The sequence below is a fragment of the Bos indicus x Bos taurus genome, chromosome 29 (assembly GCF_003369695.1).
Source record: "Bos indicus x Bos taurus breed Angus x Brahman F1 hybrid chromosome 29, Bos_hybrid_MaternalHap_v2.0, whole genome shotgun sequence".
Taxonomy (NCBI): domain Eukaryota; kingdom Metazoa; phylum Chordata; class Mammalia; order Artiodactyla; family Bovidae; genus Bos; species Bos indicus x Bos taurus.
This window is the reverse complement of record NC_040104.1, coordinates 9,502,710-9,529,830: the sequence shown is the minus strand read 5'-3', so window position 1 is coordinate 9,529,830 and position 27,121 is coordinate 9,502,710. Positions and strand designations below refer to the sequence as shown.

General features: G+C 39.4%; 1 protein-coding gene across 3 annotated transcripts; it reads left to right on the top strand.

Annotated features, from left to right (window-relative positions):
- LOC113886372 (solute carrier family 22 member 10-like) lies at positions 1-26,164 on the top strand. Of its 3 annotated transcripts, XM_027532535.1 has the most exons (11): positions 19-526; positions 1,484-1,587; positions 4,719-4,775; positions 5,302-5,456; positions 5,559-5,727; positions 7,193-7,316; positions 9,820-9,935; positions 20,282-20,496; positions 22,053-22,161; positions 23,440-23,643; positions 25,957-26,164. In XM_027532535.1, the coding sequence occupies exons 1-11, from the start codon at positions 143-145 to the stop codon at positions 26,015-26,017; spliced, it is 1,698 nt and encodes a 565-aa protein (XP_027388336.1). In that variant the 5' UTR covers positions 19-142; the 3' UTR covers positions 26,018-26,164. The 3 variants fall into 3 exon arrangements, with proteins under 3 accessions (XP_027388337.1, XP_027388336.1, XP_027388338.1); XM_027532536.1 differs by lacking the exon at positions 4,719-4,775 and having other exon boundaries at positions 1-526; positions 25,957-26,068; XM_027532537.1 differs by lacking the exons at positions 4,719-4,775; positions 5,302-5,456; positions 5,559-5,727 and having other exon boundaries at positions 25,957-26,068.
- Positions 26,165-27,121: the final 957 nt, after the last annotated feature.

The following is a 27,121-nucleotide window of genomic DNA, read 5'->3' as shown; positions in this document are numbered from 1 at the left end:
CCAGAAGGACTGAGGAAACTCTTCCACTGCTCTCTTACAGCAGCGAAGTGACGAGAACCGTTGATGACAAACTGGTGTGAAGTCACGTAGATTCCATGTGAATTAATGAAAGGAAAATTTTCCCTCCCTTTGCCTCATCACAATGGCTTTTGAGGAGCTCCTTAATGAAGTTGGTGGCCTGGGAAAATTCCAGATCCTTCAGATGGTTTTAGCTCTTCCTCTTGTTGGGATAGCAGCCTGTCATATACTGTTGGAGAATTTCACTGCTGCCATTCCTGGTCATCGCTGCTGGGTCTACATCCTGGATAATGCCACTGAGATCCTCAGCCCTGATGTCCTCCTGAGAATCTCCATCCCACTGGATTCAAACTTAAAGCCAGAGAAGTGTCATCGCTTCCTCCACCCCCAGTGGCAGCTCCTTCACCTGAATAGGACCTTCGCCAACATGACTGGCCTGGACACGGAGCCCTGTATGGACGGCTGGGTGTATGACCACAGCTTGTTCTCCTCCACCATCGTGACTGAGGTAAGGCCCCATTTTCCTCTTCTGAGTACTTGGTGTGGGTGTTTAGAATAACATAAAATAGACACTGTTCAAATCTTCAGTTACTGAGAAGATAATGTAATGAGTTCTCTTTTATCCTTTCAGTGGTTGTTTATCTTTTTATTTATTTATTTATTTATTTAATTTTACTTTACAATATTGTATTGGTTTTTGCTTATCTTTTTAAATTGCCAAGAACTTACATTATAATCACAGCTTCCCTTGTGGCTCATATGGTAAAGAATCTGCCTGTAATGCAGGAGACCTGGGTTTGATCCCTGGGTCAGGAAGGCCCCCTGGAGAAGGGAATGGCTACCCACTCCAGTATGCTTGCCTGGAAAATTCCATAGACAGTGGAACCTGGTGCATGGGTCACAAATAGTCGGACACAACTGAGTGACTAATACTTTAACTTCATTTTTAATTACAATTGAGAATGAGGAAATCAGCAAACTGGATATGAACTTTACTGTCACCAAACTTAAAATTTAATGAGGAGGTTGATGTTTAGATCAGTACATGTTTGATATAATGTGTGAAAAATTATTTTTAGTTGCATGTTCTCAGCCTAGTTGTAATTGGAAGGACTTCTATTAACCTTAAAAAATTCCATCTCCTGACTAATTGTAGAGAAACAAATCAGTGTATTTCACTCTAGGTGTGATCCAGATATCAGTGATAAAAAAAAAAAAAAAAAACTCAACTATTTTCAGTGTATCAAAAAGATTGAGAATCACTGAGGTATGTAGTCCTAAGTGAATATAAAGATTTGTCCTGATAAAATCTGAAAGATTGAGTTGAGAATTTCTAGAAAAGCCATGCTCAAACTGGGACTTAAATAGTAGAGCCGAGTAAATGTAGGAAAGGAAAGCAGAATGTACTCACTGAGAGCTTTAAAATGCTGTGGTGCTCCTCTGTGCTGGTTTCCTTCTTTTCCAGTGGGACCTCATATGTGATCACCAGTCACAGAAATCAGTGGTTCAGTTTGTATTCATGGCTGGAATGCAGGTGGGAGGCTTCGTATACGGCCATCTCTCAGACAGGTGAGTGTCTCCCAATCACTGCTGCCCTTCCACTGCGTGTTTTCACAGTTTATGATTGTTTCATAGAGAAGTCATTACTGAGTTCCCATACACAATTTACACTGTGGGTTGCCTTGGTTCCCAGGAAGTTATAGATGGAAATGTAGAATTAGACTCATTCTGATGGATGACATTTTGTTGCCACTGGGCTCTCTGTACTGGACACAGAAATGTCACCTCCATAACATCTGAAGGGAATTTCAGAATAATCCTTAGAGGTGAACTACCATAAACTTCATTTATAAAGTTGAGAAGGAGTTACCAATGGGAAGAAGAGGAAGGTGCTTCAAGACAGGAGGTTCTTGTTCTGTGAAAAATGCTATTGATAATTTAATAGGGATTGCCTTGAATCTGTAGATCGCTTTAAGTAGTTTGAGCAAACTCTAGGAGATAGTGAAAGTGAAAGTGAAGTTGCTCAGTCATGTCTGACTCTTTGCGACCCACCCCGTGGACTGTAGCCCACCAGGCTCCTATGTCCATGGGATTCTCCAGGCAAGAATACTGGAGTGGGTTGCCATTTCCTTCTCCAGGGGATCTTCCCAACCCAGGTCTCCCGCATTGCAGGCAGGAGATAGTGAAGGGCAAGGCAACCTGGCATGCTGCAGTTGATAGAATTGAGAAGAGTCAGACACATCTTAGAGACAGAATAATAGCAATATTGCATTAAAGAAAAAGCTTCAGAATATATGAAACAATCACTGACATAACTGAAGGGCAAAGTAGTTCTGTATTCATAGCTGAGAACGTCAGTACTTCAGTTTTAGTAATGGGTTAAACATCTAAGCCAAATAATAGTAAGGAAATACAAGACGTGAGCAGCACTACAAACTGCTAGAGCTAACAGACCTGGATAAAACTCCCTTCTTGATGAAAGAATACACATTTGGTTCGTGGAGCATTCTCCAGACTTGACCATGTATGAGGCTCAAAGCCAAAAATCAGAAAATTTTGCAAGATTTCTAGGCTTTTTAGATGTCCTGAGGTGACAATGTATGATACAAAGTATGACTAGTGAATTAACCAATCTGTAAATATTTTTGTTCTAATTAATAAAAATAAAAGGCAACATCTTAGATGTGGAATTGTTAAACAATCTCTGAGAAATGTGAGTCACGACTTATTCATCTAGGTTGGCAGCAGAGGGGTAGAAGGAAATATAGAGGGAGGGCTGGGTGTGGATGTGTTCATATTTGTATTTTGATGATAACCATTGATGTGTGTGCATCTCCTGGCTGTACTACAGGAATGCATTGTTAAGTAATTAATTCAAGGAAAACACACCTCCCTGCTAATACTTTAATAGCTGAGTTTGAATAATAAATCTTCTTAGAAGCATTATACTTTGTGTACTCTGTTGCTTTATGTATCATTTTAAACTGAACATGAAGTGAATGTAGTGTTTCAATCATAGCTCTGCCAGTATCTTTGTCTAGAGACCTGTTGCCATTTTTGTCTTCTCTGAAATTTTTGTCACCAAGAAAGGCACGATTATGTTTTTTTCCTTAAAGATTGAGTGGTGGCTCAGACAGTAAAGAACCTGCCTGCAATGTGGGAGACCTGGGTTTGATCCCTAGGTTGGGAAGATCCCCTGGAGGAGGGCGTGGAAACCCACTCCAGTATTCTTGCCTGGAGAATCCCCATGGACAGAGGAGCCTGTTGGGCTACAGTCCATGGGGTTGCAAAGAGTTGGGCATGACTGAGTGACTAAGCACAGTGTATTTTTGGTTAATGGCAAGTATTCAAGATGTGTGAAATAGCATGATACATAACTGTATGATCTTAATTACATAAAAATGGATGCTTATCGTGAAAATACACAAATGAGACCTAGAAGAACACATCAAATGGTAAACTGCTTGTGACTATGAATGACTTAGTTTTTTCAGTTCTTTTGCATGCGTTAACTTTTTTTTTTTTAAAGAGTAACAGACTTTCAGTTTTTTTTTCATACATGATATTATACATGTTTCAATGCTATTCTCCCAAATCTCCCCACCCTCTCCCTCTCCCACAGAGTCCATAAGACTGATCTATACATCGGTGTCTCTTTTGCTGTCTCGTACACAGGGTTATTGTTACCAAAAAATGTTATTTAAAAAACCTTTTTAAAAATATTTTCTGTGATTACAACAGAATGAAATTAGAAAACATAAGCAGAAGGAAAATTGGAATTTTTACAAATACATGGAAATTTAGTGTTACTCTTACATAAACCTTAACAACTTTGATGCATTGTTTCACTGATCTTTTGCATCAGTTGCATCTTAACCTGTCTGGTGCTAGAGAACAAAGTACACTTTTAGCCCTCTTGTGTCCTGCACTGCAGGGGTTAACAGTCAGCCGCCTGTTGCTCTGGCTAAGCCATGAGAAAATCATCGTGGGAAAAGAATAAAAGCAAAATATAGCAGTACTGCTGCTGCTGCTGCTAAGTCGCTTCAGTCGTGTCCGACTCTGTGCGACCCCATAGGCGGCAGCCCACCAGGCTCCCCATCCCCGACAGTATAACCCAAATAAAAGTACATCAGTTGGGGCTGTCATACCCTGCTAAACTAAGGAAAAACACAGTGTGGACCTTGGAACGCCGGGTCAGCGCAAGTTCAGAACACTGCTTGTGCACACACTAAGATGTTTTCCCAAGGCATGTGCGGGTCTATGACCTCCAGTTAGGTGGTAGCCCTTGTACAAGAAAATAACAGTTTAGAGTAATCAATAAAACGGGAGATGTGACCGGGGACACAGGAAGCTGACTTCATTGTAACACAGTAGATACTTTCTGCTTGCCAAGACACTAAATAAAAGTGATGTGGCTCAGAGAAACAGGGCTCTTGACCCAAGAGGTCTTGAGTCCCCCAGTCCCATCTTTAAAACTTTAATTCTGTCTCTAGTTTCTTTTTTCCAAACTGTGCGTCGACCGCTTTTGATCCCTACCTACTGTGCTGGCCGCAGCACTACACACTATAGAGATTCTCTACTCTGCTAAATACATAAGATAGTACAATGAGTGCTTATAGTATATTATAATTTCCAACACTGTAGTTTTTTAATGGGCTTCCCTGCTGGCTTAGATGGTAAAGAATCTACATGCATTGCAGGAAATCTGGGTTTGATCCCTGGGTCGGGTCTCCTGATGACTGCGTGATGAAGTTTCGGTAATTTTTTTTATATAAAACATTATAACACTTGTTTAGGTAACATTATACCTGCTTATTTAGGTAACAAGGAATGTTACCTTGAAGCTATTTCCATTGTTGACCTGGCTCTTGTGTACTCAAGCTTCCAGATACAAAGAATCACTTATTAAAACATTTTCTAAATGTCAATGGAGAGGGCAATGGCACCCCACTCCAGTCCTCTTGCCTGGAAAATCCGGTGGGCCGAGGAGCCTGGTAGGCTGCAGTCCATGGGGTCGCACAGAGTCGGACACGACTGAGCGACTTCACTTTCACTTTTCACTTTCACACATTGGAGAAGGAAATGGCAACCCACTCCAGTGTTCTTGCCTGGAGAATCCCAGGGATGGGGGAGCCTGGTGGGCTGCAGTCTATGGGGTCGCACAGAGTCGGACACGACTGAAGCAACTTAGCAGCAGCAGCTAAACGTCAAAGTATGTCTTTTTAATTTTTTACCACAAATTATCACTATCTCCGTAATCTAAGCTGACTCTCTGTTTCTTAGGTTTGGGCGAAAGTTGATTCTCAGGTGCTGTTTGCTCCAGCTCGCCATCTCTGGGACCTGCACAGCCTTTGCTCCCACCTTCCTCATTTACAGCTTGCTTCGCTTCTGGTCAGGCTGTTCTGCTGTGGCCATCATAACAAATAACTGGTTGCTCAGTAAGTCAACAGTTTTGTCCTTCTTCATTTTCCAAGCCTTGAATTTGATCTTGAAATTTCACCCTTAGACAACATTAATATCCCAATTGGGTTTTCCTTTAGTTGCAGAGTGGACAAGGTCCCAGTCTAAAGCCATGGTAATAATGCTGATAACTTGTGCTATTAGTATTGGACAGATGATGCTGGGAGGACTGGCTTTTGCCTTTCGAGAGTGGCGCACCCTGCAGCTGGTGGTGTCTGTCCCTTTCTTTGTCTTCTCTTTCTCCTCAAGGTATGAGCATCTCTCTCACTGTGTTTTAAGGGAACCTGGAATGAAAATGCTTGCTGAATTGGGATATATTGATTTTCTTATTTCCTGAGCACTGTCTTATTGTTTCTGCCTAAACCAGGGTCTTTCATCTGTTTACTCTGTTCAATTTGAGATTTGAGAAGCAGAACACAGAATAACAATGAGCTTTCTGCCTGGGAGTTCCAGGTATTTTCTGCCATTTTGCTTCCTAAGTCTTACCCAGTGTTATGTCATTGAGTTATTCCATTACTATTTTTCTTAATATAAAATATATACTTAAGTATTTTTGAAAGATAAAGCTTCAATTTTTTGGCTTTGGAATGAATATGATACAATCAAGTTCTCAATGATTTTCCATGTTGCATATTAAATTGGATAAAGGAAGAGGCAGAAAATGTATTCATAGAGCAATTTAACAAAATAGCAGCTTAAATTCTCCAGAACAGAAAATGACATGCAGATTGGATGATTTACATTATGTGTTCACCACTCTGTCTTCCCTTAAGTAATTTATGGATAATCTCATCCCTACACTTATAACCATTCTAGGGAGAGTCATATTCAGTAGATCCCAGAAAGATTGCTATGGATTTAGTACAGTGACATGAGTACAAAGAGACAGAAATAAAAAGGATAATCCACACCAGACCCATCTGCTACGTCATTCTCTCCTCTTAACCAGGAAGGTGTGTTTATTGTCTCTGTTCATTGATAAGGAAACTGGGGCAGATGTAAATAGGTGACCCCCATTTATGGAGCTGTTGTTGTTCACTCAGTGCTGTCTGACTCTTTATGACCCCATGGACTGTAGCATACCAGGCTTCCCTACATTTGCATTCCACCGACATTGCTGGAAGTGGCAGGAGTATTGACAATATTTGTTGGCCTGAAAGCATACATGGTTGGATGGCATCACCAACTCGATGGATGTGAGTTTGAGCAGGTTCTGGGAGTTGGTGATGGACAGGGAAGCCTAGCATGCTCCAGTCCATGGGGTTGCAAAGTGTCAGACTTGACTGAGTGACTGAACTGAACTGAAATGCATTCGGGGGTTTCTTTTTTCAAGATAATATATATTATGAATATATGTTACGTGCACAAATGTGCTGGATCTCATGCTTAGCTTTGGAGGGAATTATGCAAGTGAGGGACTCTCAAACTTAAGCTTCTTAGGCCTCTTGGAAAGCCTTCTGCTGAGTAAGCAGAGAGGCAATTTGATTGCAAACTCTATGATCCTTTGCATGTAGAACATCTTTTAGATGTACTACATAAAGTGGTCATTCTTGTATTTTCCTAGCAGTATGTAACAAAACATGAGCTCCTTTTCCTAACCCAATACTTGAAGTGGTGAATATCGGATTGAAGGCAAAAAGCATTAGCTGTAATTAACCATATGACAAATAAGCAAGAGAGAACTGACTGCACTTGTGGGCCCTTCTTTCATCAGGTGGCTGGTGGAGTCTGCACGGTGGCTGATTGTCACCAATAAAACAGATCAAGGATTAAGGGAACTTAAGAAAGTTGCACGCAGAAATGAAATGAAGAATGCCGAGGCAACCCTGAACATGGAGGTGAGCAGAAAGGGAAGGTGGTTACTGCTGAATGTGAGTCATAAACTGACACCTGCCTTCTCCTAATGAGATAGACAAGCTGCTTTTCTAACAAGGGCAGCTAGTTAAGAATACAAATTCCCTGGTTCTTTATGGCCATGAGGGCCATAAAGCTCATAGAAAAGAAGCTTTCAGCTTTAGTTCACTTCCTGACTGATTGTATATCCTATGTACTCTCCAGGATGCCCTGACCCCTCTGTGCTCTCATTTTCAAAATTTAATGGTTATCGTTTAATTTCCTGGAGTATCCCTTAACTCCTTACCTATTCCATCATATCAACATCACACCTGTGATTGCATGTGTAATATTGTTCAGTTGCTAAGTCATGTCCAACTCTTTGTGACCCCATGGAATGCACCTCGCCAGTCTTCCCTATCCCTCACTATCTCCCGGAGTCTGCTCAAACTCACCTCCATTGAGTGATTCCATCCAGTCATCTCATCTTCTATCGCCCCCTTCTCCTCCTGCCCTCGGTCTTTCCCAGCGTCAGGGTCTTTTCCAATGAGTCAGCTCTTTGCAGCAGGTGGCTAAGTATTGGAGCTTCAGCATCAGTCCTTCCAATGAATATTAAGGGTTGATTTCCTTTAGGACTGACTGGTTTGATCTCCTTGCTGCCCAAGGGACTCTCAAGAGTCTCTGGCATGCAATTCAAAACATCATTTTTTTTGGTGCTCAGCCTTCTCTATGGTCCAACTTTCACATCTGTACATGACTACAAAACCATAGCTTTGACTATACGGACCTTTGTCAGCAAAGTGATATCTCTGTTTTTTAATGGACTGTCGAGGTTTGTCATAGCTTTTCTTCCAAGGAGCAAGTGTCTTTTAATTTCATGGCTGCGGTCACCATCTATAGTGATTTTAGAGTGAAGAAAATAAAAGTTGCCACTGTTTCCACTTTTCCCCCCTTTCCCCAACTATTTGTCATGAAGTGATGGGACTGGATGCCATGATCTTAGTTTTTTGAATGCTGCATTTTAAGCCAGCTTTTTCACTCTCCTCTTTCACACTCATCAAGAGGCTTTTTTGTTCCTCTTCACTTTATGCCTTTAGAGTGGTATCTTCTACATATCTGAGGTTGTTGATATTTCCCCTGGCTATCTTGATTCCAGCTTGTGAGTCTTACAGCCTGGCATTTTGCATGATGTACTCTGCATGTAAGTTAAACAAGCAGGGTCACAATGTATAGCCTTGACATACTCCTTTCCCATTTTGAGCCAGTTCATTGTTCCATGTCCATTCTGTTGCTTCTTGACCTGCCTATAGGTTTCTCAGGAGGCCATGAGAAATACCAATGGTATGGTATACTCATTTCTTGAAGAATTTTTCACAATTTGTTGTGATCTACACAGTCAAAGGCTTTAGCATAGTAAATGAAGTGGAAGTAGGTGTTTTTCTGGAATTTCCTTTCCTTTTCTATGATCCAGCAGATGTTGGCAATTTGATCTCTGATTCTTCTGCTTTTTCTAAATTCAGTTTGTACATCTGGAAGTTCTCAGTTTGTGTACTTTGAAGCCTAGCTTGAAGAATTTTGAGAATCACCTTGTAGCATGTGAAATGAGTGTAATTGTGTAGTAGTGTGAACATTCTTTGGCATTGCCTTTCTTTGGGATTGGAATGAAAACTGACCTTTTCCAGTCCTGTGGTCACTGCTGAGTTTTACAAATTTACTGACATATTGAGTGCAGCATTTTAGCAACATCATCTTTTAGGATTTTAAACAGCTCAGTTGGAATTCCATCACCTCCACTAGCTTTGTTCGTAATAATGCCTCCTAAGGTCCACTTGACTTCACACTTCAGGATGTCTCACTCTAGGTGAGTAAACACACCATCATGGTTATCTGGGTCCTTCAGACCTTTTTTGTGTATTTCTTCTGTGTAGTCATGCCACATCTTCTTAATCTCTTCTGCTTCTGTTAGGTCCTTGCCATTTCTGTCCTTTACCATACCCATCTTGCAAGAAATATTCCCTTGGTATCTCCAATTTTCTTGAAGAGATATCTAGTCCTTCCCATTCTATTTTCCTCTGTTTCTTTGCATTGTTCACTTAAGAAGGCTTCCTTGTCACCCAATGCTATTCTCTGGAGCTCTGCATTCAGATGGGTATATCTTTCCCTTTCTCCTTTGCCTTTCACGTCTCTTCTTTTCTCAGCTATTTGAGAAGCATCCTCAGACAGCCACTTTGTCTTCTTGCATTTCTTTTTCTTTGGGATGGTTTTGGTCACCACCTCCTTACAATATTATGAACCTCCACCCATAGTTCTTCAGGCATGCTGTCTATCAGATTTAATCCCTTAAATCTATCTGTCAGCTCCACTGTATAATTGTAAGGGATTTGATTTAGGTAATACCTGAATATATTACACTAGAAAGAAAGGACACACATCTCTCCTATCCTACTGGCACTCATCACAATACCTGGCACTATACTAGCAAATGATACTTGTTTGCTTTTGTTCAAGGGTTTGAGAGTGACCATGCAGGAGGAGCTGGAGGGAGCACAGACCAAAACTACTGTGTTTGACTTTTTCCGCACACCCAACCTGCGTAAAAGGATCTGTCTCCTCCTCTTTGTGAGGTGGGCTACCCACAATGTATGACAACTTGAATGGGAACATGAATCTGTTTATCACAAAAGGTTACAACAGTGTTGTGAGAGGGAGGGCTTATTTGTGGTTAAAAGATGAGGAAGAGAGTACAAGATGGCGAAGGAGTAGGTGGACGTGGAGTGCATCTCTCTCCACGGATACATCAGGAATACACCTTCAGATATAGAAGTGCATGCAGAATATCAGTTGAGAGCAGACAGAAGTACCTGACCAGAGGAAAAGAATATATAGAACCATGCAAAACTCGGTAGGATGAAGGAACTAGGGGGAAAAATAGGAGTGTTAGTAGGACTGGACCTGCCCTTGGTGGGAGGGGGAACTGAAGCAGGGGTCCAGTCCCCACAGTGGGACAGTTGTCCAAGACAGAGGAGAAACACTTAAGGTTGAGAGTGAAACAGCTGATCTGTGGCAGCCTAAATGAAATGAGAATCAGACAGTCCTTGCTGCAGCCATACATACCCTGGACAGGGATGTGGGTCCCCTGGAAGGTATAGTGGCTGGGACCTGGAGTTTGGGGATTGTGGAGCAATCCCAGGGCGAGGGGTGCTGTTGACTGTTGAGAGACAGATTGAGAGGAGATTAGGCAGGGGATGGATTGTGGTGGGGAATGCCAATGGAAGAAAACATGGCAGCCATGGAAGCAAGGCGATACTGCTGAGTCACATGTAGGGGGTGAAGCCATCACCATAGCCTCTCTCTCTCCACACACCAGCATTGGTAGCTGAACAATAGAAAGCCTGGCCCATCAAATGCCTGATGCACTGAACTGCAGAGCAGGACCCCACCCAGGGTGCTCCTTTCAGTGACTGATGTGCCGATCTACAGAGTAGGACTCCAGCCAGGGGGATCCTTCTATGTGCCTGATATATGGAACAAGAGAGAAGGACCCCAGGCAAGGGAGCCCTCCAAGGGCCTGAATAGGAGAAGCTAGGAGGAAAGAATGGCCAAAGAGGCCTTCTGACCACCAGCTACAAGAGGCTCGAAGAACGACTCTGATAGGGCCATAACTCCTGCAGCAGAGGCAGTCCGTGTCCCTGCACACTTGGTGCCACCAGGGTCCCTGCAAGCCAAGCAGCTGCGCCAACTTCATGCTCAACTCTCACTGGGGCAGAGCTGCCACAGGCAAAAAATGTCTTGCATCTATGCACACAAGATCACTTCAGTCGTGACCAACTCTTTATGATCCTATAGACTGTGGCTTGCCAGGCTTCCCTGTCAGGGAAGGTGGTTCTCCAGGCAAGAATACTGGAGCATATTGGCCAATACTGGTTGCCATACCCTTCCAGATCACTATATTTCCTGCTGCTGTAGCTGCCAACTTCCCTGAGTACCTGGTGCTGCCAGAACCCTTGTGATCCAAGCAGCTGCACCACCTCCACACCTGGCCCTCACAGAGGCAAACCCAAAACCTCCAGGGCAACCTCAGAAGCAAACCCCAGTGGATGACCCACATGTAGTGGTGGAAATAAAACCACAATTGAAACCCAGGGGCAGTGTGGCTAAGGAAGAAGACCCAAAACCTTCCCACAAGCTGTACAAGCTGCAGATTAAATCCACACGATCAACTAGGTGGAATCTGTGTCTATGGAGTATATAAAATGTTGTTGAGAGCTCTCACAAAAGAAAATGCACTAATTCTGATAGCTGTGGACCTTGGAAGCAAGAACACATAGGAGTAGGACCAGATTAGAATCTGAGCTGCCCCCACAGCAGGTCCAGAGGTCAGCACAGTGTTGGAGAGCATTCTAGGGAGGTGAGGTGGACTGTGACTCCCAGCGAGGGAAAGGACTCTGACAGCAGTGACTCAAGAAAAAAAAAAAAGAAAGAAAGAAAAAAAAGAAAAACATTTATTATTCTTATGTTTTGACTTGTTCTGTAGATTCTTTTGGATTTTTTTTCTTTTTTCTTTTTCCCTTTTCCCTCGCTCTGCTGTAATTGTCAATTTTATTGGCACTATGAAACCTAATAAAGCTTTTGAGGTTTTTTTTTTTTTCAGTGACATTTTTTTATTATTGATATAAACCTCTGCCTCTACATTGGGCTTTTGCAGTTCTGTGATGTTTTCCTTTTTTTTTTTTTTCCTCTTTTTAAAATTTTAATCTTTTAAACCTATAACTATTATTCTACATTTATTCCTTTGTTTGTTTTTCCTACTCTTTTCCCCCTGCAGTTAATCATTAATATATACAAATCTTCTTCATCTACCTCTATTTAACTTTGCATATCTGTTCTTTCTTTCCTGTCTCTTTCCTTTCCTCTCAACATAATTGTTAGTTTTGTTTTCATTGCTTTATTCCCCACTTGGCACCTTGCTTTAGTTTTGTTTTCCAGTTTGTCTTTTAGTTAGTTTTGTTCTTAACTGGTAAATATATATATTTTTTATTTCTTTTGTTTGCCAGGTCAATCTACTGTGTTCTTTATTTTTGTTGGACTGTTTTCACTTTGCTTATGGGTGTATATGTATATGTGTATATTTCATTATTTTGATTATTATTTGCCTGACTTTGTAACTGCCATTTGTCTGAGGTTCATCTTTTGTTTCTCATTTTTGCATTTTTGTTTTAATGTCACTTAATTCCATAACAAACCACTTGTGGAATCTTTGTCCCTGACCAGAGGTCAAGCCCTGAATCTTTGGAGTGGGAGCACCTACTCCAAGACCCTAGACTTGTATCAGAGAACTAACCCAAGGGAGTATCAAACAGTGAGAACTCACAGAAAGGAAACCACTTGAATACAAGACCCCAACCACCAGTAGCACCCTGTGAGTGCTAAAACCCAATCATCAGCGGACAGAATTACCACCTCACTCAGCCTTGCCCATCAGAGGAAAAACAAACAAACAAACAAGCAAACAAAAACTCAGCAAAAATCTCGCCCTATATGAAGCTTCTGCAAACCACTGCACCAACCTTAGGAGGGCAGAAACCAAAAGGAAGAAAGAATTCAACCTTGAAGTCTGGTAAAAGGAGACCTTAAACCCAATAAGTTTAAAAAATGAATGAATACTACACAAATGAAGGAACAAACTAGAAACACAGAAGTCCAAATAAATGAAGAGGAAATAGGCAAACTACCTGAAAAACAATACAGAATAATGATAGTAAAAATGATCAAAAACCTTGAAAACAAAATGAAGAAAGTACAAGAATCAACTGACAAAGACCTAGAAGAACTAAAGAATAAACATACAGAGACAATCAACACAATTACTGAAATTAAAATACTCTAGAAGGAATCAATAGCAGAATATCTGAAGCAGAAGAATGAATCAGTGAGCTGGAAGATAAAATGATGGAAATAACTTCTGAAGAACAGAATAAAGTAAAGGAATGAAAAGAACTGAGAATAGTCTCAGAGACCTCTGGGACAATATCAAATGCACCAGCATTTGAATTATAGGGGTCCCAGAAGAAGAAGAAAAAAACAAAGTTTATGAGAAATTTTTTGAAGAGATTATAGTTGAAAATTTCTCCAACATGGAAAAGGAAATAGTCAATCAAGTCCAAGAGGCACAAAGACTCCCATATAGAATAAACCCAAGGAGAAACACACCAAGACACATACTAAACAAACTAACAAAGACAAAGTACAAAGAAAGAATATTAAAAGCAGCGAGGGAGAAGCAACAAGTAATATATGAGGCAAACCCCATACACCTAACAGCTGATCTTTCAGCAGAAACTCTGCAGGCCAGAAGGGATGGCAGGATATATTTAAAGTACTGAAAGGGAAAAATCTACAGCCAAGATTACAGTACCCAGCAAGGATCTCATTCAAAATTGATAGAGAAATAAAAAGCTTTTCAGACAAACAAAAGTTAAGAGAATTCAGTATCACCAAACCAGCTTTACAACAAATGTTAAAGGGACCTATATAGTCAAGAAATACAAGAAAAGAAAAAAGATCTAAAAACGCAACCCCAAACAATTAAGGAAATGGCAATAGGAACATACATATCAATAATTACTTTAAATGTAAATGGATTAAATGCTCCAATCAAAAGACAGAATGGCTGAATGAATACAAAAACAAGACCTGTATATATGCTGTCTACAAGAAACCCACTTCAGACCTCAAGACACATATAGACTGAAAGTCAGGGGATGGAAAAATATATTCCATGCAAATGGGAAGCAAAAGAAAGCTGGAGTAGCAATCCTCATATCAAATAAAAACAGACCTGAAAGAATACTACAAGAGATACAGAAGGATACTACGTAAAGATCAAGGGATCAATCCAAGAGGAAGACCAACAATTATAAATATCTATGCACCCAACATAGGAGCACCTCAATACATAAGACAAACACTGCTGCTGCTGCTGCTAAGTTGCTTCAGTCGTGTCTGACTCTGTGCGACCCCATAGACGGCAGACCCCTGGCTCCCCCATCCTTGGGATTCTCCAGGCAAGAATACTTGAGTGGGTTGCCATTTCCTTCTCCAATGCATGAAAGTGAAAAGTGAAAGTGAAGTTGCTCAGTCGTGTGACTCTTAGCGACCCCATGGACTGCAGCCTTCCAGGCTCCTCCGTCCATGGGATTTTCCAGGCAAGAGTATTGGAATGGGGAGCCATTGCCTTCTCCTAAGTCAAACACTAACATACATAAAAGGAGAAATTGACAGTAATACAATAATAGTAGGAGACTTTAACACCCCACTCACACCAATGGACAGATCATCAAAACAGTAAATTAATAAGGAAACACAAGTCTTAAATGATGCATTAGATGAGATGAATTTCATTTATATCTTCAGGAAATTCCATCAAATACAGAAGAATACACCCTCTTTTCAAGTGCACATGGAATATTCTCCAGGATAGACCGTATCTTGGGTCACAAATCAAATCTCAGTAAATTTAAGAAAATTGAAATTGTATCAAGCATCTTCTCTGATGACAGTGTTGTGAGACTAGATATCAATTACCAGGAAAAAAGTGGTAAGAAACACAAACACATGGAGATTAAACAACATGTTTTGAAATAACCAACAGGTGACTGAAGAAATCAAAAGGGAAATAAAAAAATTTCTAGAAACAAATGACAATGAAAACATGACAACTCAAAACCTATGGGATGCAGCAAAAGCAGTTCTAAGAGGGAAGATTATAGCAATAAAATCCTACCTCAAGAAACAAGAAAAACATCGAATAGATAACCTAACTTTACACCTAAAACAACTGGAAAAAGAAGAACAAAAAACCCCCCAAAATTAGTAGAAGGAAAAATATCATAAAGATCTGAGCAGAAATAAATTAAAAAGAAATGAAGCAAACAATAATAAAGAATAACAAAACTAAAAGCTTGCTCTTTGGGAAGATAAAATTGACAAGCCTTTAACTAGACTCATCAGGAAAAAAAGAGAGGAGAATCAAAACAAAATTAGAAACGAAAAATTAGAGGTTACAACAGACAATGCAGAAATACAAAGGATTATAAGAGATTATTATGAACAACTATATGGCAATAAAATGGATAACCTGGAAGAAACAGGCAGATTCTTAGAAAAGTTGAATCTTCCAAGACTGAATCAGGAAGAAATAAAAATTATGAACAACCCAATTACAAGCACTGAAATTGAAGCAGTCATCAAAAATCTCCCAAAAAACAAAAGTCCAGGACCAGATGGCTTCACAGAAGAATTCTATCAACTATTTAGAGAAGAGCTAACACCTATCCTTCTAAAACTCTTGTCAAAATATTACAGGGGAAGGAACACTTCCAAACTCATTCTATGAGGCCACCATCACCCTGATACCAAACCCAGACAAAGATAACACAAAAAAGAAAACTACAGGCCAAAATCACTGATGAACATAGATGCAAAAATCCTCAACAAAATTTTAGCAAACAGAATTCAGCAACACATCAAAAAGTTCATACACCTTGATCACGTTGGATTTATTCCAGGAATGCAAGGATTCTTCAATATATGCAAATCGATCAATGTGATATACTATATTAACAAATTGAAAGATAAAACCATATGACAATCTCAGTAGATGGAGAAAAAGCCTTTGACAAAATTCAGCACCCATTTATGATTAACAGCCTTTAAAATATGGGCATAGAAGGAACTTACCTCAACATACTAAAGGCTATATATGATAGGCCTACAACAAACATTATTCTCAATGGTGAAAAAATGAAAGCATTCTCTCTAAGCTCAGGAACAAGACAAATATGTCCACTTTCACCACTATCATTCAACATAGTTCTGGAAACCCTAGCTACAGCAATCAGAGAAGAAAAAGAAATAAAAGGAATCCAGATTGGAAAAGAAGTAAAGCTCTCACTGTTTTCAAATGACATGATACTGTACATAGAAAACCCTAAAGATACTATCAGAAAATCACCAGAGCTAATCAGTGAATTTAGTAAAATTGCACAATACAGAAATCCCTTGCATTTCTATATACTAACATTGAAAAATCAGAAAGAGAAATTAAGGAATCAATCCCATTCACCATTGCAACACAAAGAATTAAATATCTAGGGATAAACTTACTAAGGAGACAAAATAACTGTACACAGAAAATTATAAGACACTAATGAAAGAAATCAAAGATGACATAAACAGATGGAGAGATAGTCCATGTTCCTGGGTAGGAAGAATCGATATTGTGAAAATGACTACACCACCAAATGTAATCTACAGATTCAATGCCATCCCTATCAAATTACCAATGACATTTTTCACAGAACTAGAACAAAAAGTTTCACAATTCATATGGAAACACAAAAGATCCCGAATAGCCAAAGCAGTCTTGAGAAAGAAGAATGGAGCTGGAGGAAATCAACCTTCCTGAATTCAGATTATACTACAAAGCTACAGTCATCAAGACAGTATGGTACTGGCACAGAAACAGAAATCTAGGCCAATGTAACAAGATAGAAAGCCCAGAAATAAACCCACGCACCTATAGGTACCTTATTTTTGACAAAAGAGGTAAGAATATACAATGGGTGCAAAGACAACCTCTTCAATAAATGGTGCTGGGAAAACTGGACAGCTACAGGTCAAAGAATGAAATTAGAACACTTCCTAACACCATACACAAAAATAAACTCAAAATGGATTAAAGACCTAAATGTAGAACTAGAAACTATAAAACTCTTAGAGAATAACATAGGCAGAACACTCCATGACATAAATCAAAGCAAGATCCTCTATGACCCACCTCCTAGAGTAATGGAAATAAAAATAAAAGTAAACAAGTGGGTCTTGATTAAACTTAAAAGCTTCTGCACAGCAAAGGAAACTATAAGCAAGGTGAAAAGGCAAGTCTAGAATGGGAGAAAATAATAGCAAATAAAACAACTGACAAATGACTATCTTCCAAAATAAACAAGCAGCTCATACAACTCAATGCCAGAAAAACAAACAACCCAATCAAAAAGTGGGAAAAAGACCTAAACAGACATTTCTCCAAAGATATACAGATGGCTAACAAACACATGAAAAATCCTCAACATTGCTCATTAGTAGAGAAATGTAAATTAAAACTACAATGAAATATCATATCACCTCACACTGATCAGAATGGCCATCATCAAAAAGTCTACAAACAATAAATGCTGGAAAGGGTGTGGAGAAAAGGGAATGCTCTTTCACTGTTGGTGGGAATGCAAATTGATACAGCCACTGTGGAAGATGGTATGAAAAAAACCTCCATATGACCCAGCAATCCCATTTCTAGGTATATACCCTGAGGAAACCAAAATTGAAAAAGACACATGTATTCCATTGCTCATTGCAGCACTATTTACAATAGCTAGAACAGGGAAGCAACCTAGATGTCCATCAACAGATGAATGGATAAAGAAGCTGTGGTACATATACACAATTGAATGTTATTCAGCCATAAAATGGAACACATTTGAGTCAGTTCTGATGAGGTGGATGAACCTAGAACCTACTATACAGAGTGAAGTGAGTCGGAAAGAGAAAGATAAATACCGTATTCTAACACATATGTACGGAATCTAGAAAAATGGTACTGAACAATTTATTTACAGGGCAGCAATGGAGAAACAGACATAGAGAATAGATTTATGGACATGGGGAGAGGGAAGGAGAGGGTGAGATGTATGGAGAGAGTAACATGGAAACTTTCATTACCATATGTAAAATAGCCTACTGGAGTTTGTGGTATGGCTCAGGAGACTCAAACAGGGGCTCTGTATCAACCTGGAGGGGTGGAGTGGGGTGGGAAATGGGAGGGAGGTTCAAAAGGGAGGGGATATGTATACCTATGTCTGATTAATGTTGAGGTTTGACAGAAAACAACAAAATTCTGTAAAGCAATTATCCTTAAATAAAAAAATTTAAAAAGAAAGATGAGGAAAACACAGCAAATAAGACTCACATGGAGCTGACTATATTATAAACAGTTCATTATGTCATATCACAGTATCAGTCTCCTCACTGGAGATTGATGTTGAGAACTTCTATTGCAGTACAGATTTGCACACTTAATTGTCTTTATTTTTTCTTTCAGTTTTCATTGATGCAAGTGTTGCAAACAGAAACACGAAGAGATCAGGAATATTTAAATATATATCTAAATATATAAATCAATGAGTATGTCAGTATATAAAAATGTAACCAACATACAGATCAAGATAGAAAATTGTAAATCCCATGGAGTGCCCCACTACCACCACCACCAGCACCACCCCTTTTCTCTCCTCAACCACCCTCTCCTTTGCCAAACAAAACTTAACAGCTGTTCTGCTATCCTTCACTCTAGACGTGTGTGCCCTGACGTTGAGCTTCACATAAAGTAAATTATAAAGGGTTCTGGAACGGCCCCTGTGTCTCATGCTCACTCATATAGACTCACGCATTCAGGTGCATGTAACAGTAGATTATTCTCCCTGCTGCTGCTGCTGCTAAGTCACTTCAGTCGCGTCTGACTCTGTGTGACCCCATAGACAACAGCCCACCAGGCTCCCCTGTCCCAGGGATTCTCCAGGCAAGAACACTGGAGTGGGTTGCCATTTCCTTCTCCAATGCATGAAAGTGAAAAGTGAAAGTGAAGTTGCTCAGTCAGGTCCGACTCTTAGAGACCCCATGGACTGCAGCCTACCAGGCTCCTCCATCCATGGGATTTTTCCAGGCAAGAGTACTGGAGTGGGGTGCCATTGCCTTCTCCCATTCTCCTCCCTAGTGTTTTTGTTTTCCATTCCATGAATACACTACAGTGTTTATATGTACTTCAATATTGATGGACTTTTGTTTAAAATTTGGATACATTTTTTGTGTGTGTTAGTACATGGCCTTCTGTGAAAGTCTTGTTTGTTATCTCTTGAGGGAATGCTTTGGTAGTGTCAGGAGGAGAAATTTTAGATTCTGAATTTTTGAAGATGTATGCACATGGACCAAAAAAGTACACAAGACAGTATATATCCACTGCCAAACTTAAGAAAGTGACTATTGAACAGTATATTTTATCTCTTTCCAGACATATATCAGTAGACTGCTGATTCACTTAACTACATTGTGCTTTTTTGACCTTTTCATATCCACTAGGACATGAACTTGTGTTTCTGAATCATAGACGATCAGAATGTAAGGGAAAAGTACAGATAATGGTCAAGAGAAGCCCTGTTTGCAATTGCTCTAGTGGGTTCTTCTCTTGCAATTTCTAAGTCTAGATCTCTCTGGTGAAGTAGATCCTTAAAGTGGATTCCATTCCCTTAGATGCTCCTTGGTTAAAAGGTAGATCCTCACCGGGAATCTTTGATTCCATATCTGATGGTGCAGTTGGTGCATGTTTGCTTTCCTGCATTCTTACATTTGCTTTTAGCCCCATGAAATCTGATATGAACTTTAAATTTCCCAGAATTCTGTTTGGACACCAGCATGCTATGCTGCCAAGTCAAGGGGACCCAGGTAGCTTCTTTGCAGTTTCACTCACTAGTTCAGAAAAGGGAAGTGCTTTACAGTATTGGCTTTGGGTGAAGAAAGGGAGGACTTTCTGCATACAGACAACCCTCAAAAAGAAGTTATTTCCCTAAATTTTTAGTTTTAATGCTTATGTTTTCAAATTCTCTGTACCATCCAGTTTGGCGATTGAGTCACATTATATTTTTACTGATAACTCTTTGCTTAGAAACTCCAAAAAGGACAAAAGGAATATTGTTTTCATTTATAGCCATGTAATTATTTATGGTAACTTTACCATCTAAAATTGAAGAAACTAGGTTGAGACTTTATTCTTTAGCCTCCTGGGTGGATAAAATCATCAGCTGCAGCACCTGGGCTCTAAACCTTATGGCTTGCATCTTTCTTCTTTTGTTCACTGCAGGTTTGCTGTCACAGTACCCCTTTATGGCATCTCTCTGAATCTACAGCACTTTGGAAGCAATATATTCCTGTTCCAGGTCATCTTTGGAGCTCTTACCACCTTAGCCCGATGTCTTGCACTTGTAGTACTGAATTACAAGGGCCGTCGACCAACGCAGATGCTTTTCTTGTTCCTGGTGGGACTTTCCATTTTGGCCAACATGTTTGTGCCCCAAGGTGAGGGGAGACTGGACTTTGGGGAAAGGAAGGGTCTTTCCCCATCCTTCAGGGACTGTAATTGGTCACACTTGTCTGAAATTAGGTTTAAAGACAGGTTCATATTTTGAGCTAAGTATTCCCCCAAACCAATCTGATGATTTATGAGGTTTTCTGTTAATATTTTTTGGGAAAAAAAAAAAAACAAAGGTCAGTGAAGGGCAAATAAGACTGTTAAGTCACCATGACTACAGCTCTTGTTTATGGTAGTCTCTCAGGAAATGAAGGGAGAAGGCAATGGCACGCCACTGTAGTACTCTTGCCTGGAAAATCTCGTGGGCGGAGGAGCCTGGTGGGCTGCAGTCCATGGGGTCTCGAAGAGTTGCACACGACTGAACGACTTCATTTTCACTTTTCACTTTCATGCTTTGGAGAAGGAAATGGCAACCCATTCCAGTGTTTTTGCCTGGAGAATCCCAGGGACAGGGGAGCCTGGCGGGCTGCCATCTCTGGGGTTGCACAGAGTCGGACACGACTGAAGCAACTTAGCAGCAGCAGCAGGAAATGAAAAAAAAAAAAGAAATCTCCTTTTTCCAAGGAATGAAGGCGTAAACAGCAGGAACAGGATTTAAGCAGATTAAAATCCCTGTCCATTCCATGTTAGATTACTTTATAAGTTAATAGAATGAAAATATGTATTGATTAGGAGAACCATAATGGGCACAATACTTTACCATCTCCCAGTGCAGGAATGTGCTGCACAGCATTAGAGATGGGCAGGCTCTGCTTCTCAGAATGTCACTAATGACACAAGCTTACTCCCTTACAAGTGTTCTTTACAATATTATAAAGCCATAACTAGATTTCTTTTTATACTGTGCAGAAAACTGTTTCTCCAGATTTTTTTTTTTTTTTTTAGTGGTTCTGTTATCCAAACAAAAGTTTCCTTTCCTGGTTCCTCATGTCTAACATTGAGGTAGACCTGGGTTCTCTTTAGCCTTTCCACTAACAGAGCAGTCCTGTCTTCCTATTACTCTCTGGTGTCATACCCATGGCAATGCTGTTTCTACACTAGATCAATTGACTCACTGAGGTTTACCTGAGTTTCCTGATTTTTTCCATGAGAATCCCACATTGCTAAAACCTCCTAAATCCCAAGGAACCTAGGATGACCGGTCTCTTTAAATTCTACACTTTAATTGTGAAGTCCTTAATTTTAGAGCTGAGTCTTCCACATGACAGTTCTACCTTCTACAATAAAAATATAATAAGTATTGGACAGAATAAGTAGATGCAAATTTCTACCAGACTCACCTTTTCTTCCTGTTCTCTGGCAAATCTCAGATATGCAGAGAGATTTGCTATAATTAATCTGGATCATTTTATGTACATTTTACAACCTATGTTGATAATTTTATATCTCTCAGATTATAAAAGACTCCATGATCTCTACTATTGTAATATTTTCTACAACCAATGTTCAAATAGTCTATAGAGCTGTTGGTCTTGACTAAGCTTGTTGGATGCTGATTGTCTCCACACAGTTGTCTTAACCCCACTGATCTTCCTCTGTCCAGAAATGCAGCCTCTGCGTGTGGCTTTGGCAAGTGTGGGAATCAGCTGTGTTGCTGCTGCTGTCACCAGTTACTGTGTCCACTGTGATGAACTCATGCCCACTCTTCTCAAGTATAAGACTTTTTATATCTCGGGAAGCCTGGTTAAAGTTTGATATATAGTGTCCAATAGTTTAATAAAATTTGTGGTTTAGGGAAGGGACCAGGAAAATGTTCTAATTCCACATGTAAGAAGGTGGTAGTCTACCATTTGTAAGTTCCAGGTATGAGTGTAAAACAGAAATGCAAAATACCGAATCAGTCAGTTCTAGTGAGGTGGATGAACCTAGAGCCTGTTATACAGAGTTAACTAAGTGAGAAAGAGAAAAACAAATATCGTATACTAAGGCATGTATATGGAATCTAGAAAAATGGTATTGATAAACCTCCTTGCAGGGAAGGAATGGAGATGCAGACATAGATAACAGACTTGTGGACACAGTGGAGGAGGAGAGAGTGGGACGAATGGAGAGAGTAGCATAAACATACTTACACTACTGTGTGTAAAATAGGTATCTGGTGAGAAGCTTCTATATAACACAGGGAGCCCAACCTGGTGTGTGATTATCTAGAGGGGTGGGATGGGGGGAAGGGAAGGAGGCTCAAGAGGGAGAGGATATATGTATAATTATGGCTGATTTGTGTTGTTGTATGGCCAAAACCAATACAACATTTTAAAGAAATTTTCCTGTACTATTCCCACCAAGACCCAAATTGGAGGTAAAATTACATGCAAAATTGGAATATAATTTGAGACAATGCAAGATTTCAAAGAAGTTTTTTGACATTAAATTGAGAAAATCTACCCCCAAAAGTCCTTGCCAAGTTATTACCTAGGAATTTCCATTTTAATAAAAAATTTAGTAGACTCTGAAAAAAAAATAATGAATGAAAATAGGTTACAGAATTTTTATACAAAATGTAAATATTTTAAATATTCATAAAAATAAAGACAAAATAAATGCCTAGAAAAGAAATGTGAAGTACCAAAAATATTAGGAAATAAAAACAAAATGTGGATTTGATTTTAATTACTGTTGACTTTGGATATGGATTTTCTAAAGAGTGATGTTTTAATATAAATGTTAAAGATGACTTGGTGCCATGTACTATACTGAACAGTATTTCAATGCATCTGTTTAAAATTATGAAAATGGGTCTAACACATCTCAATCTTGTCAAAGACAGATGGAAAAGCACATAGCAAACCACAAAATCAAGTGTTTTTCATAAAGCCCATACATATATAATAATTATGTTTTATTGTGTTACATAATCACATCAAAAATAGATCATAAGTTACAAATGTGGATTTTTACTGGATTATTATATATTCTTGTTTATCCCTTAGGGCAAAAGCTTTTGGATTAGATGCAATGGTTAGTAGGTGTGGGGCAGCACTGGCTCCTCTCCTGATGACCCTAGTGGTGTATCTACCCACCCTGCCCTGGATCATCTACGGAGTCTTTCCCATCATTGCTGGTCTTGTTGTCCTTTTCCAACCTGAAACCAGAAATATGCCTCTGTCTGACACTATCCAGGATGTGGAAAATACGTGAGTAAACCTTCTACCATCTCTTGGGAGGGACTGTGTGCTTTGGATCTGTGGGTGAGAAAGGCAACACACCACGTGGGTCCTTCAGATCACTGGGGGAGATAAGCCTTGTCTGGAATACGTCTATCTTGGGCCATTGCCTTCATGAGTGGCGAGGTCATGTCTATCCATTACAAGTTCCAGTCTAGACTGCAGAGATCCTCTATATCTTGTTCTTGTTGGTAGTTTTAGTCCTAAAGAGATGATAAGTAGCTCTATTGTGATGGCATATCCTCCTGCCTTCATGATGGTATTTAATGATACTCAGTCCACAAGAAAGAAAATATTAGTTGCTCAGTTGTATCTGACTCTTTGTGACTCCATGGACTGTAGCCCTCCAGGTTCCTCTGTGCGTGGAATTCCCCAGGCAAGAATACTGGAGAGTGTGGCCATTCCCTTCTCTAGGGGATCTTCCCAACTCAGGGATCCACAAGAGCCTGAGATATTAGAAAGGAAATTTTAATCTGGAGGCATGATCACTCATACAGAATGACTGGGAGTGTCATGCTATATCAACAACAACTTGACCAAAATATTTAGCTAGACAAGTCTTATCTCAGTGGAAAAACATGGACGGGAGTCTGAGAAGACTGAATAAATAATGAGAGATGAGGAAGTGGAAACAGTAAGTGTAAACAGCACTTTAGAGAAATCTCACTGTATGCATTTGAGATTAGGAAAACCACCTGAAATGGCTGATAGTTGGAGGGGGACAGAGGACCAAAGCGACAACTTAAAAAAATAATAACAAGCAATATTTCACAGAGTTTCACTACTGGTTAGAAGTAATGAACTGAACTCTTTGAGGTTTTGGTCATTTCTTTATTGTTTCCCATTCCTATTTAAGTGCAATGTGTTAGTCATTCTATGCTGTATCATTCAGTGCCCAGAGTAAAATATATCTGGGATATGAAAATAACTCATATTTAAATGTATGTGTTTCCAACATCATATATTTTATTGTTTGCAATTAATGGGTTCTAACCTCATGAAGAAATTTGGATTTTTTGTTTCATAAAACAATTTACCTAATTTGAATTAAGGCATTTCAACTAACTAGATAAGATCTCTTTCTCTGAGCAAGAGAGATTCAACAGCTTTGAGAGAAAAATTAATTATCAATAAAAATGGAACAAGCTGTAGAAATTATCCTATTACAATGATTATTTACACTTTTCTCTTGGTATGAAATTGTTGGTATTTATTATAGTTTAAAACAAATAAATCATATTATAGGGGAAAAAAAAGAAATGGTAATAAAGAAATTAATCTTGTTTATGAGCCTGTAAGATTCAGGCAAATTTTGTCACTACACTTCAATGAAAGTATCAAGGATAGGAGGAAAAAGAAACTAGTAAAAGTATTTTAATGTGAGAAATATGGTATCTTTGTGACATTGGGCTTCTATAATCAGGTTCCACAAACTGAGTGAATCACACAACAGAAATGTATTTTCTCACAGTTTGGGAGCTTAGAAGTCCAAGCTCAAGTTGTTGGTAGAGCCACACCCCCTCTGAAGGCTCTAGGAAAGGGTCTGATTCAGGTCTCTCCTGGCTTCTGGTAGTTCCTCGGCTTGTGGTAGCGTAACTCCAATCTTCACATGGCATCTCCCTGGTATGCCTCTATGTCCAAATATCCTCTTTGTATAATGACACCGGTCAAATTGGTTTAGAGACATAACCTACTCCAGGATGACCTCATCTTCATTAATTATAACTGCAAGAACCATGCTTCCAAATATGATAAGGTCACATTTTAGATACTGAGAGTTAAGACTTGGATATATGAATTTTTTTTATTTACAGCTTTATTGAGGTATAACTGACAAATTAAAATTGTTTATTTAGGATGTACAATAGGAATTTTAAAAGGTGTACTATGTGATGATTCAACATATGCATTTTTAAGAAACTTTTTCTTTTATTAACACAACTCTTTAAATAACATATGAATTTTTGAAGGGACACATTTCAATGCATAGCAAATGGGGTTAACATTTCCCATTTGCCTCTTGACTTTCCAAAGATGTCATTGGCCAGAGATCTAAAGAGACAAGTGAGAGCAGCATCCTTCAAATTTGCTTTCTTGTCAACAGGTTTTGCAGCATCAATGTCAATCTCTCATGGGTTTTACTGGATTATAAGAAGCTGATGGTTAGAGGATCAGTTTTTATTTGTGCAGGGAGGGCATCCAAACTTATTTTTTTTCTGTTTTTTAATGTTTGTTTCTATTTGCTAATTGGTTGGTTGATTTGCTTCTGTTTTGTTTTTCCAGCAAAACAGTCTCAAGAGAAGCAAATGAAAAAGATTTCTACATAAAAGTGACAAAATTTTAAGTGAATTTCATGAGATGACTGGTGAGAAAAATAAAAACATGAAGAAAAAAATGGGAGTTTTCCTTTATCTTTACATACTAACAAGAAAATATACTGTAAAATGAATCCCATTTACAATCATGGCATTAATTTGCAATTAAACAGGAGACATGGGTTCAATCCCTGGGTTGGGAAGATCCCCTGGAGAGAGGAATGGCTACCCACTCCAGTATTCTTGCCTGAGAAATCCCATGGACAGAGAAGCCTGGTGGGCTATGGTCCATGGAGTCAAAGAGTTGGACACGACTGAGCAACTAAGCATACACACACACACACACACACACACAAACATAATTTCTTGGAATATAATTCCATGATCAGAACAATGGTGCCCACATAGAATGAATGTTAGAAAACATTTTTTTCTCTTCTACTCCTGAAGGAGTTTGGGTAAAATGGGTTATACGTCTTTCTTAAATAATTGGTAAAATTTCCAGGGAAGATACCTGTAGTTTTCTTTGTGGGAGGATGTTTAACTGTAAGTTTATTTTATGTAACAGATGTAAGACTATTCAGTTTGTCTTTTTCCTTCATTTATAGTTTCTATCCTCATCATGTATCCTATTTTCCTATAACTTTACTTACCTGGTAATGTTTGATGGATGCCAAGCATTGTGACTCAACTTCTGGGATGTTAGATAATTTTTTTTATTCCTAAAAGCACTGAGCTGTTTGGGATATGCCTAGGTTACTTGAAAATATTGATGTTTTTGTGTCTGAGGGAAATCTTGGGCAGTGTGTACCAGGCAGCTGCTTGGACTCATCCATAGGCTATCAATACTGTCAAGAGGCCAAAGAACCATGGGCAATAGGGCTGTCTAGACATATCTCCTGGCTTGCTTGTCAAATTTGTAATCCATCTAGGTTTGCCCACTGCAGAACAAGTCAAACACTGAGTCACTGAGATTTGCCACAGAGAAAGTATTATTTGTGAGGTAGTAAGTGAGGATACAACAGAACAAATCTCAGATCTGCATCCAAAAAGGCCAGAGACCTGAGATATTTATGATACAAAGAAGAGGACTGGTCTCAGGCATTTGGAAAGGTGATTGGAGGCTGGGAAAA